Raw genomic sequence first — 17,015 nt, 5'->3', positions numbered from 1 at the left:
CCGCTTAAATCGGGGAATCTCCGCCCTATTCAGAGCGGGACGGGGCGGGGCGGATCCCCTTTTTAGCGGGTTTAATTGCCACCCCTACTCAAAACCCTTCCAATTCTTACGCTAGGACTGGTGTTTTGGCCATCCGTTTCGTGATTTCCTACGCCTTTACTGGATGTCATAGTTCATAAGAATTATCCTTTCTTCTGCAGTTAGTAATCGGAGCCATGATAGTGCTGAAATTTATGATAAGCCTCATATAAAAAGTTGCTAGTCATTGAAAGCTTCCGACTTCATGAATATTCTTCGGAATTAATAGTCAAGTATCATCTTCACCTTATCTGGATCTGCTTCAATTCCTTTGATTGGGACGGAGAATCTAAGAAAAACAACAATAGAGCTAATGATGAACATTTCCTCAGATTTACATATAGCATCTCTCATTGCAAAACTCTCATTACTTACCGGATATGTGAAAGGTGCTGCTTTTCCATCTTACTATAGATGAGAATCTCGTCTAAATATACCACAAGGAAGTAGCCTATGAATGGACGAAAGACTTGGATCATCATGTGCATAAATGTATTAGGCGCATTAATAAGACCTAAGAGCATCATTGACCACTCGGAAATTCATCTTTCATTTTGAAGGCGGTTTTCCATTCATCCCCTAGCTTCGTGTGAGTCGGATGGTAACTACTTTGCAAATCAATCCTTACGAAAACAAAAGACTGACATCATGTCCAGATATCATCGAGTCATGAAACTAAAAACCACTATTTAACAGTGATCTTACTAATAGCTTAATTTTCAATACGCATTCTCTACGATCTGTCTCTCTTGGCTGCCAGCTTAGAAGCACGAAGCAGGTGCGAGGGCGGGGGCGGGAGTGGGGACAGGTAGAACTCATCCTTAAAAGCTAGCCGTAGCGTGGAGGGTGCCCAAGTCCTTATAAGCCCATCCACATCCATTAACTTTTCGATGTGGGATCCTTTGTTTTTGCATGGAACCCCCAACAATCTCCCCCTCCACGCAGAAGCAATGTGGAGAATCTCATCCCTCCACACGGGAGCAACTGGGAACTACAAGATCTTGCCCGAGGGATTTTCTCTGACCTTGAGGGTACACCAGGGTTACCGGCATCTTCCCCGAGGGATTTTCTCCATCCTCGAGGGTACACCGCCCTATCTCTGATACCACTTGTTGGGACCTAGGTAGAACTCACCCTTAAAAGCTAGCCATTAAGGGGAGGGTGCCCAAGTCCTTAAAAGCTAGCCGCTTGGGTTTGATTTCGGCCGAAATTTGGTCATTTCGGTTTCAGTCCCTATCTACCAAAACCGAAATTTAAAACCTTGCCCCCAACAAACCCTAAAAAACCTAACATGTTTGGACAAAAATACCCTCTAATGCCTAAAAAACTCTCCCCACTTAAAATTCTCGAAATACATGTGTGGGGCCTATTTAAAACACATACAACTCAAAGAGCCTCAGTGATTTTGATGGAAAAAGACTCTAGTAGTCCCTATCACTTAAAAAGGCTTAAATAACACTCTAAAAACCAAATAAAACACTTTTAACATCATCGATGGGCCACATCTTCTTTTTTTTTTTTTAAATGGCAAGATGAATTCATTAAAAAGGAAGGGGACCGAGGTGGGCCTCAACCAAAATTACAAGAAAATAAAACAACAATAACAAGAAAGACAAATCTCAGGGAGGAAGGAAGTCAAACCACTCCAACTCCAACCCCCTAACCCCACTTCTAGCCAAGGAGACCGCCTCCCCATTAGCAGATCGCCGAACATGATTGAAAACAATAGATGAGCCCGCAATTAAATCATCTATTTCATCAAAAATAGAAGAAAATCTCCAAGGAGGCGACACCAACCCCTTCAACCATTTAATCACATTCAAAGAATCTCCCTCCACAATAGTGATATCCATGCTATCTCTCTCAAGCCTTTTTATGCCATGATAAACCGCCCTCACCTCGGCCTCCGAGGCATCACAAACTCCAAGAGGGCCGGCAAAAGCCCAAATAACTTCACCACAAGCATCCCGACACAACCCACCAACACCGGCCGGGCCCGGGTTCCCAATACTCGACCCATCAAAGTTAATTTTGAACATTTCAATAGGCGGAGCCTCCCATCTCTGAACAATCGGATGCCGGATCTTCCTACTAAAGCAAACAATCCTCCAACCCTCCCATAAGTCAAAGGCCGATACAAAACGGAAAGCGGGTAAACTTCTCGCTCATGAAATAGTGAGCGCAATAATTTTCATATATATCCAATACGGAGATTTTGCAACCCCTTCAAAGACACGGGAGTTTCTCTCTTTCCATATCACCCACCATGTTGCAAGAAGACACAAATTTCACAATACTTTGCCCTTCTTCTTCCATGGCACAAAGGTCCAAAGAAGAATCAACTCTGGAATAGAAAATGGAAAAATCCAACATATGCCAAATCTCAGAAATATCAAAATCCATACCTGACGCGTAAAGGAGCAATGCATGAAGAGATGATCCACAGATTCACCATCTTTCAAGCAGAGGGGGCAATGGTCAACAAGCATCATACCGCGCTTCCGGAGGAAGTTAATCGTTTGAATCCGATCACGACATACCGCCCATCCGAAGAAACCAACTCTAGGCGGGCAATGAAATTTCCATACCTCGGCTGAAATGGAGGATACACTGCAAGGCAACAAGCTGAAATAGAAAGATTTGACAGAGAAAAAACCAGACGATTCCGCAGTCCATACTCTTTTATCCATACCGCTTCTCTTAATGTAGCAACCATCTAAAAGTTTAAGAAAATGGGCAACCGACTCTAGCTCCCGATCAAAGAAGATCCTTCTAAACCTAGGGGACCAAACTAAACTACCCCCATCTCGAGCAAAGCATTCAGAAACAAAACTCTCTTTCTCAGCGGCTACACGATATAAATTTGGGAATAAACTCATAAGAGGCTCATCAGCACACCACACATCCCTCCAAAATTGTATTCGATCCCCCGAATACACTCTAAATCTAACCCTCAAAAGAAAAGCAAATGACATTTTCAAAATGTCACGCCACACAGTCAAACCTTGTTTCTTGAAATGGTTTTTAGATTCCCACTTTCCCAGCTTGCACCCATATTTACTCCCAATTACCCTAACCCACAGCTGAGAATTTTCCTCCCCGAACCTCCATAACCATTTTCCTAACAAGGCATGATTAAATTCTTTCACTCTCCTAATACCCAAACCACCATTCTTAACAGGTAAGCACACACTCTTCCAACTGACCAAAGAAATACCCTTTTTCCTTTCATTGCCTCCCCATAAAAATCTACGTTGGATTTGTTCAATACGCGATACAACACTGACCGAGCATTTAAACAAAGACAAAAAATATATGGGAATATTGGCCAACACCGCCTTAACCAACACAAGCCTTCCCCCTCTAGAAACAAGATTTCTTTTCCATGATTCCAACCTCCTTTCAATTCTCTCTACAACAGGATCCCACAAAGATTTTTTTGGTCTCCCCACCCCCAATGGGAGTCCCAGGTATGAGGAAGGCAATTGATCAAGCTGACAACCCAGAGTCTTAGCCAATTCAAGCGCCTCATTCTGCGGGATGTTTAGGGTATATAATCTAGATTTATGAAAATTGGATCTCTGCCCCGTAATCAACTCATAACATCTAAGGGAAGATTTTAAATTCATCGCTTGGATCATGTTGGGTTCACAAAACAGGAGCGTATCATCAGCAAATTGAAGATGAGATACTTCTACCTGCTGGCTTCCAATCTTAAAACCATTGAATAAGCCCAACCCACTCCCTTTATTCATCAATCTGCTAAGAGTCTCCGCCACGATGATAAAAAGAAAAGGGGATAAGGGGTCACCCTGCCTAAGTCCTCAAGATGACTTAAAAAATCCTTTAGGGGACCCATTAATCAGAATGGAAAACCAAGCCGAAGAGACACAACCCCTCATCCATTCTCTCCATTTACTTCCAAACCCCATTCTTCCAAGCAAGTAATCTAAGCAATCCCATTCCACCCTATCATAAACCTTCTCCATATCCAATTTGCACATAAAACCTCCCATGCCATTTCTAAGATAAAAGTCAATGGCCTCATTCGCAACTAATGAGCAGTCAAGAATCTGCCTATTAGCCACAAAAGCACTTTGGCAATCTGAGATAATGGATGGAAGCACCCTCTTTAACCTATCCGCTAGAACCTTTGCCAAAACTTTGTATAAACATCCCACTAAGCTTATTGGACGGTACTCCGAAATTTTAGAGGCACCAGGAACCTTAGGGATAAGGGCAATGAAAGTAGCCCCAGTGCCTTTATCCAATGCCAACCCATGATAGAACTCCTCAAAAAATTTCAAGATATCCCCTTTTACATACGACCAACAGGATTGGAAGAAAGCTAAACAAAAACCATCAGGACCAGGGGCCTTATCCTTACTAATAGAGAAAACACCTTTTTCAACCTCCTCTTCTTCAAAGGGTCTCTCTAATGCAACCCTCTGAGCCATACTCAGCCCACTAAACTCCAGATCTTCTGTAAGAGGTCTCAAGATACCCTCAGACGAGTACAGGGACGAATAAAAATCCAAGATCACTCTAGTAACCTCATCCTTCCCTGACACTCTGATTCCATTGTCAACCAAAGACTCGATCCTATTTCTCCGTCTTCTGGCACTGGCCATAGCATGAAAATAAGCCGTATTTGGGCCACATCTTCTTAATTCCTTCATTCTTCACGGCATCTTCGATGGTCCCCCATTAGTTTATGTTTTCATCTCCACTGAAACAAAATCTCAATGGATTCGTTCCACTTCATTATTTCGGCCAAAATTTCGACCGAAATTCGACTAAATTTCGACTGAAATTCGACCGAAATGGTCAAAACGACAAAAAAACGAAAAATGTTCCGATTTACCGTGTATAAAACTATTTTTCTATAGTTTTTTCCGACCTAACAGTCTAAAGATGTTCCGACAAAAAAATGAAAAGATGTCATTCGTTTTTTCCACGGAAAACCTTTTCTATGGAAAATATTTACTAGAATTTTTCAATAGTTTTTACTCTTTACTATGGCCTTGTTAGGATTTTTTGGAAAATTTTAGAGAAGACAAAACTTTTACTGCTTTTCCATAGAATTTTTTTTTCGGAAAACCCTAAGACCTTAAGAATTTTTTTCTCAAAAACCATTGTTGGAAGGAAAACCCTACAATTTTGGAATTTTTTCCTTAAAATGTGTTTCTTAGATTTATTTTTTCTAAGGCCCTATTTTTCAGTTTAATCTTTTTAGTTTTGGCCCTGTTTTTCAACTTTTGACTTGTTGTATTTATAAATAAATTGACATTCGAATGTAAATGATACATATAGTGGTGTCAATACCAATTGCAGAGGTACAAAGACATTTAAGATTTTTTACCCTTGTCAAAATGCTTTGTGGGTCCATCATAATTGAATCGAAGGTGGGCCCACTTTTCATTTCAATGTGAGGTCACAGGAATTTCAAATTTCAAACCCTTAGCATCATACAAATGACGAGTCTTTGACGAAGCACAAAAAGGAAAAATGTTTTTTCGGTAAGCCATTGTACTTTGCATTTCATTTCATTTCATTAGTAGAGAATGATATTTGGCACGCAACATCATTGGATTGAACAACTAAGTAAATGTATCTTATGCATTGGATGTCAGATCGGCATGGAACAAATACCATCTTGTAACTCTATGCAGTATTGACATAGAGTTGGGGTCCTTGGACGGATGATTGGTCGATGTATTTTCTTATACTTCATTATATTTTTTTTTATCAACTTTATTGTTCCAGGCATGCGCAATAACACGTCACTAGGTGTTCGATGTGATTAGGCCATTATGGATAGTTATTTTGCTTATGTGATGGACTCTAAGTATGTATTTGTTCTTATTCTAACATTTCTCAGAGTTTCATCTGAAAATTACATCATTTGCATATGTTCCGAGATGTTTCCTTGATTTTACAAGATTTCCACCCAAATTTCCAATCAAAACCGAATTGTTTCCGTTTCCGTGCTAACCGAAACCAAAATTTAAAACCTTGCTCACTTCCTTCTAACAATACTTGTTCAATAAGTCCTACATTTGATACATCTTCTTCTGAAATGTGCCTAGTCCCATGTCTATCTTTTGCGCATAATTTTTTTTTTTAATGGTATCTTTTGCGCATAATTACTAGCAATCCGTTCATGAATTGTTCTTGAGAGAATTTGTCCTTTCTCTAGAGAAGTCAAACTATCATAGAATGTGTAGTATATTCTGCCCCTAAAGTTTTAGAATTCAGCAAACTCATAACCAAGAAAATAAATACAAATAGGACTCACTGGATTATACCCTTTAAATCAAGCAAAATTTGGTAAATTGAAACCATGTCTCAAAAAGGAGAAAACCCCTAGTCACTACTTCAACAAACAAGAAGATGAAAACCCATAACCTGCAAAAAAATAATGATGATACATGACAATAAAAGGAAAAAAATTAGAAACCATATCACCACCTCTAATGACCCAATAAATACAAACATGAAAAATTACGAACTAAATTTAAACTAACATGCCATAAATAGAAAAATGAAAAATGGAAAGTATATAAAAACTGAATCTCTAAACATAAGCCCACAAAAGTGCGAGGAATACAAAAAAAGCATAACAACTAAAAACCACATCCCAAATAAATCGGAAATGAATAAGAGAACAAACAAACAAATCACCACCTAAATATTAATAAGAAACAAAAACCCACGTAAAACACTCAAAATTAATAAGACAAAAAAAACAAATAATTTGAATTGAATTTCAACACAAAAACAAAAGAATTACCCGCACTGATCGCAGAGATTCGCAAATCCACCAGATCGTAAACCCCAACCCTTTCTCCATTCTGTTGCTGACGCGGCACCGCATTTAACATTCATGCAAACTTTAGAAGCCATTAATGAATTAATCTCTCTCAAACCTACAAATCAAACAAACAAAATAAAACCCATTACACTCATTATCCAAATCCAAAAAATAAAAACCCAAAACACAAACAAATGAAAAGTCATATAGAGAGAGAGAGAGAGAAGGAGAGATTACTGTTTGATTATTTTGAGATGGAACCTTTTTATTGGGTTTTTTCTTTCATTTTCAAACCCTGAGAAGAAAACCCATGTTCTGTTTTCCTCTGTCTTGCAAACTTTCATTACCTGGTGGGAATTACACCAAAGTAATTCAAGGATCCGATACAGGGAGACTTTTACCAGTTGGGTTTCGGATATTTGTATCGGAAAATCGATCTGGTTGGGGAGAAGGGATGCGTGGGCATGCAAATGCATCAAAATGCATGCACGAGACTTCAAGACAGGACAACAATCTCTCTCTCTCTCTCTCTCCACCTGTGTACTGGAGGGTGGGTGGGGACAAGACCCCAAGGTTTCGCCACAAGGTGCGTTTTAGCGACGTGCATTGACTTGTGTGAAATTACGGAAATCTCCCTAAGTTAAGTTTGGTGAATTTGACACGACAAATTGAAGAGGTTAGGTGTAAGTTACTAGAAAATGAAACTTAAGTGAGACTTGCTATGACTAGAAATCTACACGTACCTTTATTAACATTTTTACTTTAATTTACAAAACTTAATGAAAATGATAATAGTTTTAATCATGGGTGTAAATTGATCTCCCACAGGGCTTAGGTTGATTCTAGTTCACTTTTTAGCAAAAGCTCAACCCAACCTGACCCAACTTGCACCCCTAGAAGTGATTTCCTCGGACGGATTCGTTGTTATCATGAATTAGAGGAGATAATATGCTAGATTGGTGAGGAGTCGTAGTAAATGATGACACTCCATGTGGTGAGTTATCAATCTCTCTCAATCTGAGTGTACTGCAGACAACATTCATTTAAGTTGATTGGCACTGTTGATGAAAAGAACCCGAAGAGCTCTCAAATATGGCGGTCAGGAACGAAGTGACAATCAACTTCGATGTGATTCCGTCCCTGCGTGAAGAACAGTATTTCCAACCAAATAAATACTGTTGGTATGTTCAATTTGTCGTGTAATGAAGGAAATTGGTTGATAGGTGATCCTTTAGTGAAAACATCGGCAAGTTGATTGAGGAAAAGAACCTAAAGAGCTCTCAAGCTTGGGGTCATGGACGAAGTGGCAATCAACTTCAATGTGTCTCATCCTTGCAAGAAGAACAACACAGAGCATGATTAATTGGAGGTCATCTGAAGAGTAGACTAATATCATAGAGAGACTTTAGCCAACACAAATCGACCATTGCAAATGCAAGGGCTCGATATTCGACTTCAACAAAGGAGCATCATGTTGTCAGTTGTTTGCGAGAACATCAAAGAAATTGATTTGGGTCCAGGTTGATGCATTCACCAGTCTATATCAGCAATCATCTGGAGATCTAGCCCAGTCGGTATCAAAACATGCAACAATATCAGTGGAAGTCAGTCCCCAAAACACTAGTCTATCACCAATGGTGACTTTCTAATAACTCAAAATACGCTTGACGACATCCAAATGAGAGACGATTGGTTTGTGCATAAAATGACAAACTTGGTTGACAGCGTAAGACAAGGCAACATGTGTTATAGTGAGATAGTGTAGGTAGGGTTGGAAACATGGGTCAGGTCGGGTTGAGCAATTTCTAAAAAATGAATTGAAGTCAGCCCAAACACAATCCAATTTTATGGTAAAATCTAAAACCGAGTTCCCAAAAATTGACCCGAGTTGCACCCTTAATTGTAGGGCCCCAACGATACCGCAATATGGAGCGGCATCAAGTAGTGTTTCACCTTCGTAGCCGGAGAGCTTGGAGGAGAAGCCATGCATCTCTAGATAGGTTTGACACATTGATGTACATACTATAAACTTTATGGCGTAATTGGCTTATGTGAGCAAAAGACTCAAAGAGTAGAAGAAACTTCCATTATAGGGAAAAAAATGGAGGTCCCAAGTCTTTCATGTCAAAGTACAAGTCAAGGAAGATGATGAGATCATGGATCCCAACAGAATCCTAAAGAAGAAGGAAGATGCAACTAAGAGACATATGTTGTATGAACAAAGATGATCCTATTGACTATATGAGAATCCATGCTAATGTAGTCCTAAGTCAAAGCGATGAAACCAGGCACTGGGAGCCTGCTCTAGCCACATAAGGCTTTCCTAATTAAGTCGAAAAACATAGTCTGGGTGAGTGACAAAGCCTTGTGGATGAACAATATATACCTCTTCTTGCATGTGACCACGTAGAATGACAATGTGCGCATCTAGTTGATGTAACGACAACTGTTTGGAACACGCAATAGCAAGATGAGACGAATTTTCTTGGCCTTGACAGTTGACAACAGGGATGAACATTTCCTCATAGTCGAAGTCCTGTGTGGTGAAAACCCTTGGCGACTAGACGGGCTTTGTAATATTCAACCAAGCCATCAGAATATCATATTGTTGTTTGGTCTTATAAATCCATTTACGACCCTCCAAATTACAATTTGGGCAAGTAGCTAGGGATAAGAACCCGTGTGTAATTTTAAAGTAAGGCATTGAACTCATCTTGCATAGCCACTTTTGAAGCAAAGTTCGTATCACTGGCCTTCTTTTGCTTCTACAGCACATTCTTTCATAAACACTAGTCTGATTTGAATGTGATGGCTTTTTGGGAACTGTAACAGTTTCCTATAGTTAATTGGAAATTGATAAGCAAAGACTGGAGTGAAATTACAGAGTGTGTCAATATCATTTAACCTCATTGATTTTATGATTAAAAAAGGAGGGAGGGTATTTAAGGGGAGGAGTTAAAAAAGTATCATTTTTCATTTTAATTACTCTTACAGTCTTACGTGTGGAAGTCATTTTGCATAAGAAGAAATTCTTTTCTCTGAAAGATAGAAAAAAGAGGCGGAGAGAACAAGGAAATTCTTTTGTTGACCAACTTTCTGCCAATTCGTCCAGTTGGAATTGACAAGAAAAATGACCTTTCTAAAATTCATGGAAAATAAAGTCAATTTTAAACACCCAAGCTTCTATAATTCACATCCTAGACTAGATTCGATCAGGGCATATTGGTCATTTTAGAGAGACTTTGGCGAGTCTAACGGAAGTGAGTTACTTGTGGAATGGGTTAAGCTAATTGCTTGTGAGTTGTTTCTGTTCAATGAACTCCCAAAATATGATTAGTTTAAGATTTAAAGCTTTAAATTATAATCATAAAAGAAGATTTAGCCTGGATTAAAATAAAAAGTGATAGGAGGTAGGGCTGGCAACGGGGCGGGTCGGGGCCGGATGTTGGGGTCCCCTACCCCTTCCCCTTTGCGAGGAATTTCCCCCTTCCCCTTCCCCTTCCCCTTTGCGGGGATGGTGGGGAATCCCCCTCCCCTCCCCGCGGGGAATATCTAATCCCCTTCCCCTACCGCCATCCTTCGGGGACAAAATCCCCGCCCCGCCCCGCTCCAACATCACCCCCTCTTTAGTCATTGATACACTGATGATGGGTGTCCCTAATCAACTTGATGCAATTTCAATATATAAAAATGTTATAAACTAACATACTTGTAGACGAAGGAGATATATTTCTTACTCTTCAGAAGATAGCAAAATCCCTTGAAGTATTGACTTGACTCTTGAGTGTCCTCGCAGCAGTCGCACCAACAGGCGTTATAAACCCAAATAGATGCCTGAGCAATGTTCAGAGGCTTGGGAATCACCAAAATGCAAAAAGTGAACTGTGTCCCTAACCTGAGCAATGTTTCTTTCGTGGGAAGGAATTAAGGAAACCCTAAGTCCCTAACCAAAATAAAAATCCAATTTATTATTTTATTTTCGCCACCGATGTTGGCACTACGATTTTTTGATAATGGCATACACTCAGCTTGTCTTTATTATTTCAACATCTGTCAAAAGGTTATTATAGTTTCCAAAATGCTCTCAGAAGCTAATTAAAAGGAAAAGACAAGCTAAGTTTATGTTTGGGGGAATCTTGTAGCCGATCCACAGAGTTTCTAGTAGTTTTCCTAAAAAAAAAAACACTTAAAAATATACAAAAAAATGGCATTGATTAACGGGGCGAGCGGGGCGGGGCGGGGACAACTACATCCCCTTCCCCTTCCCCTTCCCCTCCCCACACCGGGGAATTTTTAAATTCCCCTTCTCCTTCCACTTCCCCTATCAAATCGGGGAATCCCCGCCCCAAACGGGGCGGATCCCCTCTTTTTCGGGTGAAATTGCCAGCCCTAATAGGAGGATCACTTGTTAATATAATGGGATAACCTTTGCATGACACATGTGCATGGAAAAGATGAAAACGCATAAAACCTGTGAGGGTCTAACTAAAATGACTAAATTGACCCCATTTTAACGTTAAATTTTCAAAGGATCGCCTAGCCATATCCGGAAAATCGGCGTAGGACTAATGCCCAATAGAGTTTTTGTACCAAGCCAACAAAGAGTAGGTGGAGACTCGAGTTGGCCTTGGTGTCACTCTGTTGTTGGGGATGACTTTGGTGCTGCTGTCATTTGTTAGAAATTTAACCCAAGGTCATTTTTGGCATTTCAAATCTTTCTCTCTTTTTTTTACCAAATAAAACCCAATGAGACCAGCCCATCATTTGAGTTGAATCCAATTGATTTATTCAAATGGCATGGGCAAACAAAAGGAGTGAGAGTTGGTTCCTTTTAGACATCATGCAAGCTTGAATAAGCAACCTTCCATGAAACATAAATTTCAATTGAATGGAAATCTTGTGAGAGTTTTTATTACTTAAATCCATCTGTCCAATCTCAAACAGACATGCATAGAATCCTTTCATTAAGATTATAAACTTTCAGGGACTGTTTAACTTTAGATATAGGGAATTTCTTTCAGATAAAATGAATCCTTTAGTGGTAAACTCATTTTTCACAGAATTTTTTCTAAAATAAATTTTTTTCATGCTTTTACAGGAAAACTGCAAACCTACTAGACCCTAGAATTACATTATCCATGGAAAATATTATCTTTTGCAATTTTCTTTTCCCCATCTCCAAACACCCCCTAGTCGAATTTCTTCAAACAAAATAGAAGGATCATACCTTGATGGTTTTGTGTCATCTTCCAGCAATGGAGGTCTTCCTTCTCTTTCTTCATCCACGGTGAAGTAGGTTTGGATGATCCTGAAAACAAGTAAAATGTTTACAATTTTGAATGCTTGAACTTGAATCTAGTAATAGAAGAGAGAATTTTAAACTTTTGAATTTGCATCTAGAGAGAAGATTTTAAATTTTGAATTTGAATCTAATTGTTGGGTCTCTTCCAACTCAATTACAATCTAGTTTTCAATGTTAGAGTGTATAATGTGTGTGTATATATTTCTAGTCAAGATTGGTAATTTCATATTACGAAAGAGCTACCGTGTGATAACGGATTTGCTCTGATTTGATACCATGTGATAACGGGTTTACACTGATTTGGATGCCTCAGGGGACTCACACTGGTTGGGATGACTCAAAATAATTTTTGAATGACCCCGGTGGGGATTTGGTTATAGACTTCGTTGGGGGTTTGGTTATATCATGTTGGAGAATCTAGGAACGCACGTCCTTTGTTCAGGACTGGGTACGACCGACTCTCTGAGGATATGAGGTGTTTGCTGATGATGGGATCTATGACAACGTGTCGTCTCGATCCTGGTGAGGAAGACCGTAAGAGCGAACAAAGCTAGTAAGGTTCCTTGAGCGCCTTAAATCGGCAGAGTCAATTGGAATTGATTCTGATGGGGAGGGATCCGGCAATGTCGGGGGAGTCGATGTTATACCGACAGAATGAATAATTGACTGTGAAGGGGATGGTAAACATCCACTAACAGTGTCGGAATTGGTCGAGTTCGACCGGATTTTGACAAATCCGTTGATAACTTGATTGTACAGGCAAGGGTCCTCATTCAGGGAACACCTAAAAGACAATTGTATGCCTTGAGTCCTTGACTCTACTTGGGAGAAGGACCTTGGCATTTGACTTTGCGACAGATAAACCAGGGTTTACCAATCTTTTGGGTGCATGTCACGACGGTGAGGACTCTCTTAAGAGTCTCTAAGTGACCTTGTACTTGATGGAGAATACATTGGGCTCTACTAGAGAGGCTTCGGATGGCAGTAACTTGCCTTGGAATAGTTTCATTGGTGAGTGAATGTTGATACACTCAGCTAGGGAGAAATCGAGGCAACTTCGTGCCTTGGATTAACTTTTGACATGATGGGAGATTCCTTTGGAGTGATTGGGCTCTGCCAGGGATGATCTAGGAGATATTGGATTACCTCCAAGGATCCTGGTGGAAAAGATTTTTTAAAGGCATTGTCTGCCTTGAGAATGCTTCATACGGACTCCGTAGGGAAAGATACATGCATCTTTGGCTATTCAGGAGTTCAAACAGTTTAATTCGGGGGGGGGGGGGGGGGGACGCGGGGGGAGGTCACTGAATAGATGCACTTGGAAGCTTTGAGGAACGCTCAAAAGAGTTGATTGATCCATCGTCGAAAGATTTCAGGATCCGCAGACAAAACAACAATAAAACGGGCCGAAACGGGGGGTGAAATCAACGAAACCGAGGGAATACTCCCCCAATTTCGCCCCCTGCGAAATTCAATTTCGTGGGGGGCGAAAACTGCTTTTTTGGCCATCTGTCGTACGGATATAAATATCCATACGACTTTCATTTTTCTCATTTTCAACTCGTTTCAGTTCGTTTTTCGCTCTAAGATTTCAGTTCTTTTTCCGGCCTTCTTTGCGTTTTTGAGATATATTTGATTCTCAGCTACTATGGCGCGACGGCCCCACTTATGAGGGAGTAGGGATGCAGGGAGAGAGTCCTCCGGGGACGAGGAGCAGGATTGTGCTCCTTGGTACCAGGGTACGCTTCTGACGCGTACCGCAATTCACCTTTCAAGGCACTTTCGCAACGGAGAGATATGTCCTTTGGACTTCTTTATGAAAAATCATCCGAAGATTCATGTATTCAATACTAATCATCTTTCTCCATCGAGGCAACCCTAAATGATCGTTCAAGAGAATCTTTACAATGAAAGATCCCCACAAATCTAAGAAGATTGCAGGAAATCCATCTGAATCGATGCCGACGATAAAAGTATGGTCATACATCGAAGATCTTAGCATTATATCACTGATTACAGATCTTTAACAAAGCTCACCATTAATAATCACTATTAATGATCAAAAAATCAATTTCTTACCTTAAATTTGGGCTTCCTTCGCTAAAAATCTCTCTCAGCAACAACTTCTTCTCTTTCTAGGGTTTCTCCATCAATCCCCTCTCTTTCTAGGGTTTTCTCTGGGAAAAGTGATAGCTTATGGAGATTATAGGGTATTTATAGCCAATAACCCTAGATTAAGAGTGGATTTACTTAATTACCCTTTTAATTTCCCAAATTTCAACTATGACCAATTAGAACTGGTGGACGAAAATGCCCATAGAGTTTGGCATTTCAAATATAATATTAGAGAGACAAGGGTTAAAACTAGTCCATTATTCGAGAAAAAAAGGTTAGGGCGATGATATCTTCACTCCCCTGCATTAAGCATGCGCTCCCCTTATAGGGTGATTTGATGTGGACGTCAAAAAGTGTTAAAGTTGCATGCCGTTCACATCAAATCACCCTATAAGGGGAGCGCATGCGTAATGCAGGGGGAGTGAAAATATCAGCTCCCAAAGGGTTAACATTGGTCTATAATAAAATCAGTAAAGCAATGACAAAAGATGAATTATCACAGAAGAAATTAAATTCAAAATGCTTTATTATTCTTAAAATTTTTAATAGCAAAAATTGGATATCTTGAGATAATTTAATTTAACAAAGACTATTTAAATGAGAGGCTACTAAAAATTTATACTATATTCTCTTCTAAGATTAATTGAAGTATTCAAATTGTAACTCAATTTTAATGAAGTCTAGAAAGTATAGGAAACCAAATAGGTATACAATCAGATATTGTGAAGGATGAGAATACATACTAGAAAAGAGTAAATAAGTTCATGCCTTCCCCATTTGCATAGGTGATCGTCGAAACTTATGCCTCATGTCCGGACTAAGAAAAAGTATAGATCAGGGTGAGTCTTTGCGGCCTTGTGTGAAATCGCGTGGATGCTGCTGGACGTTGCTATCCCAGCGCTGGAAATGGCAAAAACTAGGAAAAAGAGAAGAAAAGAGGATAAAATGCTTGAAGGAAGAGAGCTTCTTGCTATAGGTTTTTTTTGTGAGAGATTCTTCTCTAGAGGGGACCCTTGAGAGGGATTTAATAGGCAATGAGAGCCGTAGTGGCGAATTAATCAAGGAGATTTTTAGGTTTGTTATAATCAAATTTGGGTGAGTTTTTGGGAAAAAAAAACCTAGTCATCAATTCAGGAGAAAGCAAGTTTGATTGGGATTTTCTGAAATGGTGGGACGTTTGGGGAATTGATTTACGATTTGATTAGATTTGCCCATTTGGGGAAAGATTTTAGGATTCTTTTGGCAAAAAAATGATTTGGGCAGAGAGGCCGTTTGGGAAAAAGAAGAACTCGATTTTAGGGCTTAGTTATAGTATTTAATTTGTACATTCTCAGTAGTTTGGGGGTATTTAGGTACTTAAAAGGGGAGTGGCATACGTCGTAAAATTAGGGAAAGGCGAGGATGTTTTGGCTTTTGTTTGTTTTTTATTCGTGTTTACATATACACACTCAAAACATTGTTTTCTATTGTTTTGCTAAGTTAATTCGGTATGTTTATCTATCTAGCTATTGTGATTATTTTAAAAAATGTGTGGTGCTCCAATAGATTTGTAAAATCTATCCAAAATGATTTCTTAAAAAAGAAAATAAGTTAGTTTAAGCTGTCATAATTGACTTAATTGCATGGAAATCATTAATAATTCATAAAAGTACAAGAAAAATACCAAAAATTTCATAAAAGTACAAGAAAATTACCAAAAATTTCAAAAAAACACTAGAATATCAATTTACATCATATTATCATAATGGGTAAATATTTAAAGTGAAAATCAATCTTAAAATCAGTAAAAGTCATTTCAACCCTAAAAGAGGCAACAAACTCGGAAACTGTTTGCTAATGACCTTAGATCCAAAACTCTTTAAGAACCCTTAGGCATTAGAAAACTTTTGAACCTTTGTTCGGGTCAATTGTACCTAAATTCAACTGAACCCCAGTTTTAGGTTTCACTAGATAGCCCTGTCTCCTTGTAGGACAAGCCTAGTTGAACCTAGGGATAGGGCCCACTTCCATTAGTTTAGGTGCATTTCATATAGGCATTAGAATTCTAGATGGAACCTTCAACATCATCTATCAATCCAATCAATATCAATTGTCGCAATAAGTTCAAACCCCCGTTATCTCAGTTATTTAAGTCTAGTTAGTTGTCTTAGACATATAGGCATGTAACTTAGACTAAGAACACCGAACTACGTTGATCTTGATCACAGGTGGCTTGGGTACGTTGGCAACTCGGGCGGCCCCTCAAGTTAAGTTCCAAATAAAACACACGCTTTTAGGTTTTATTTTTAGCACTCATTTGTTATAGCTATTTTATATTTCTTAATTCAAATAATTCACTAAAAAAAGATATTTAGCGTCCACATCAAAAGTAGATCTCTGGGTTGCATGCCACGTAGGCTAAATCATCCAGAATCAATTAATTTAAAACATTCAAATAAGTCACTTAAGAACTACATCAAACTAGATATCTAGGTTGCATGCCACGTACATTATACTTTACAAAGTTTTTTTGAACAAGTTTAGGTGATTTATTCTTCGATATTGAAGACCGGCTTACTGGGCGAGAATGGTGCTTAACACCTTCCATTATCGTAACCAGGTAACAGACCTACACATATGGGATCACAAACTAGTTTAGTGTGACACTTATGGGACCTAGGTCCCTTACCTAGGTGGCAACTCTGGTCATTCTTTTTGTGTGGAATT

The 17,015-nt window shown here is 39.3% G+C and overlaps 1 protein-coding gene across 6 annotated transcripts in view; it reads right to left on the bottom strand.

Annotated features, from left to right (window-relative positions):
* Positions 1 to 7,439, bottom strand: part of LOC143849081 (HSI2-like 1) — a 33,116-nt gene extending 25,677 nt beyond the window's left edge. For 4 of the 6 annotated variants that reach the window (XM_077358127.1, XM_077358130.1, XM_077358128.1 and 1 more), the window contains exons 1-2: positions 7,294 to 7,436; positions 6,872 to 7,007 (exon numbers count right to left, since the gene is read on the bottom strand). In XM_077358127.1, the coding sequence (XP_077214242.1) occupies positions 6,872 to 7,007; positions 7,294 to 7,378 (221 nt within the window). In that variant the 5' untranslated portion in view covers positions 7,379 to 7,436. Of the gene's footprint in view, positions 1 to 6,871; positions 7,008 to 7,129 lie in introns of all 6 variants that reach the window. The other 2 variants (XM_077358133.1, XM_077358131.1) reach the window with 2 other exon arrangements.
* Between the last annotated feature and the right edge of the window lie 9,576 nt (positions 7,440 to 17,015).

The sequence above is a fragment of the Tasmannia lanceolata genome, unplaced genomic scaffold, assembly GCF_043159265.1.
Source record: "Tasmannia lanceolata isolate RefF3 unplaced genomic scaffold, GAP_Taslan_0.1 ptg000016l, whole genome shotgun sequence".
NCBI lineage: Eukaryota > Viridiplantae > Streptophyta > Magnoliopsida > Canellales > Winteraceae > Tasmannia > Tasmannia lanceolata.
Note: the sequence above shows the minus strand (reverse complement) of the source record. Positions and strands in the feature narration are given on the sequence as shown.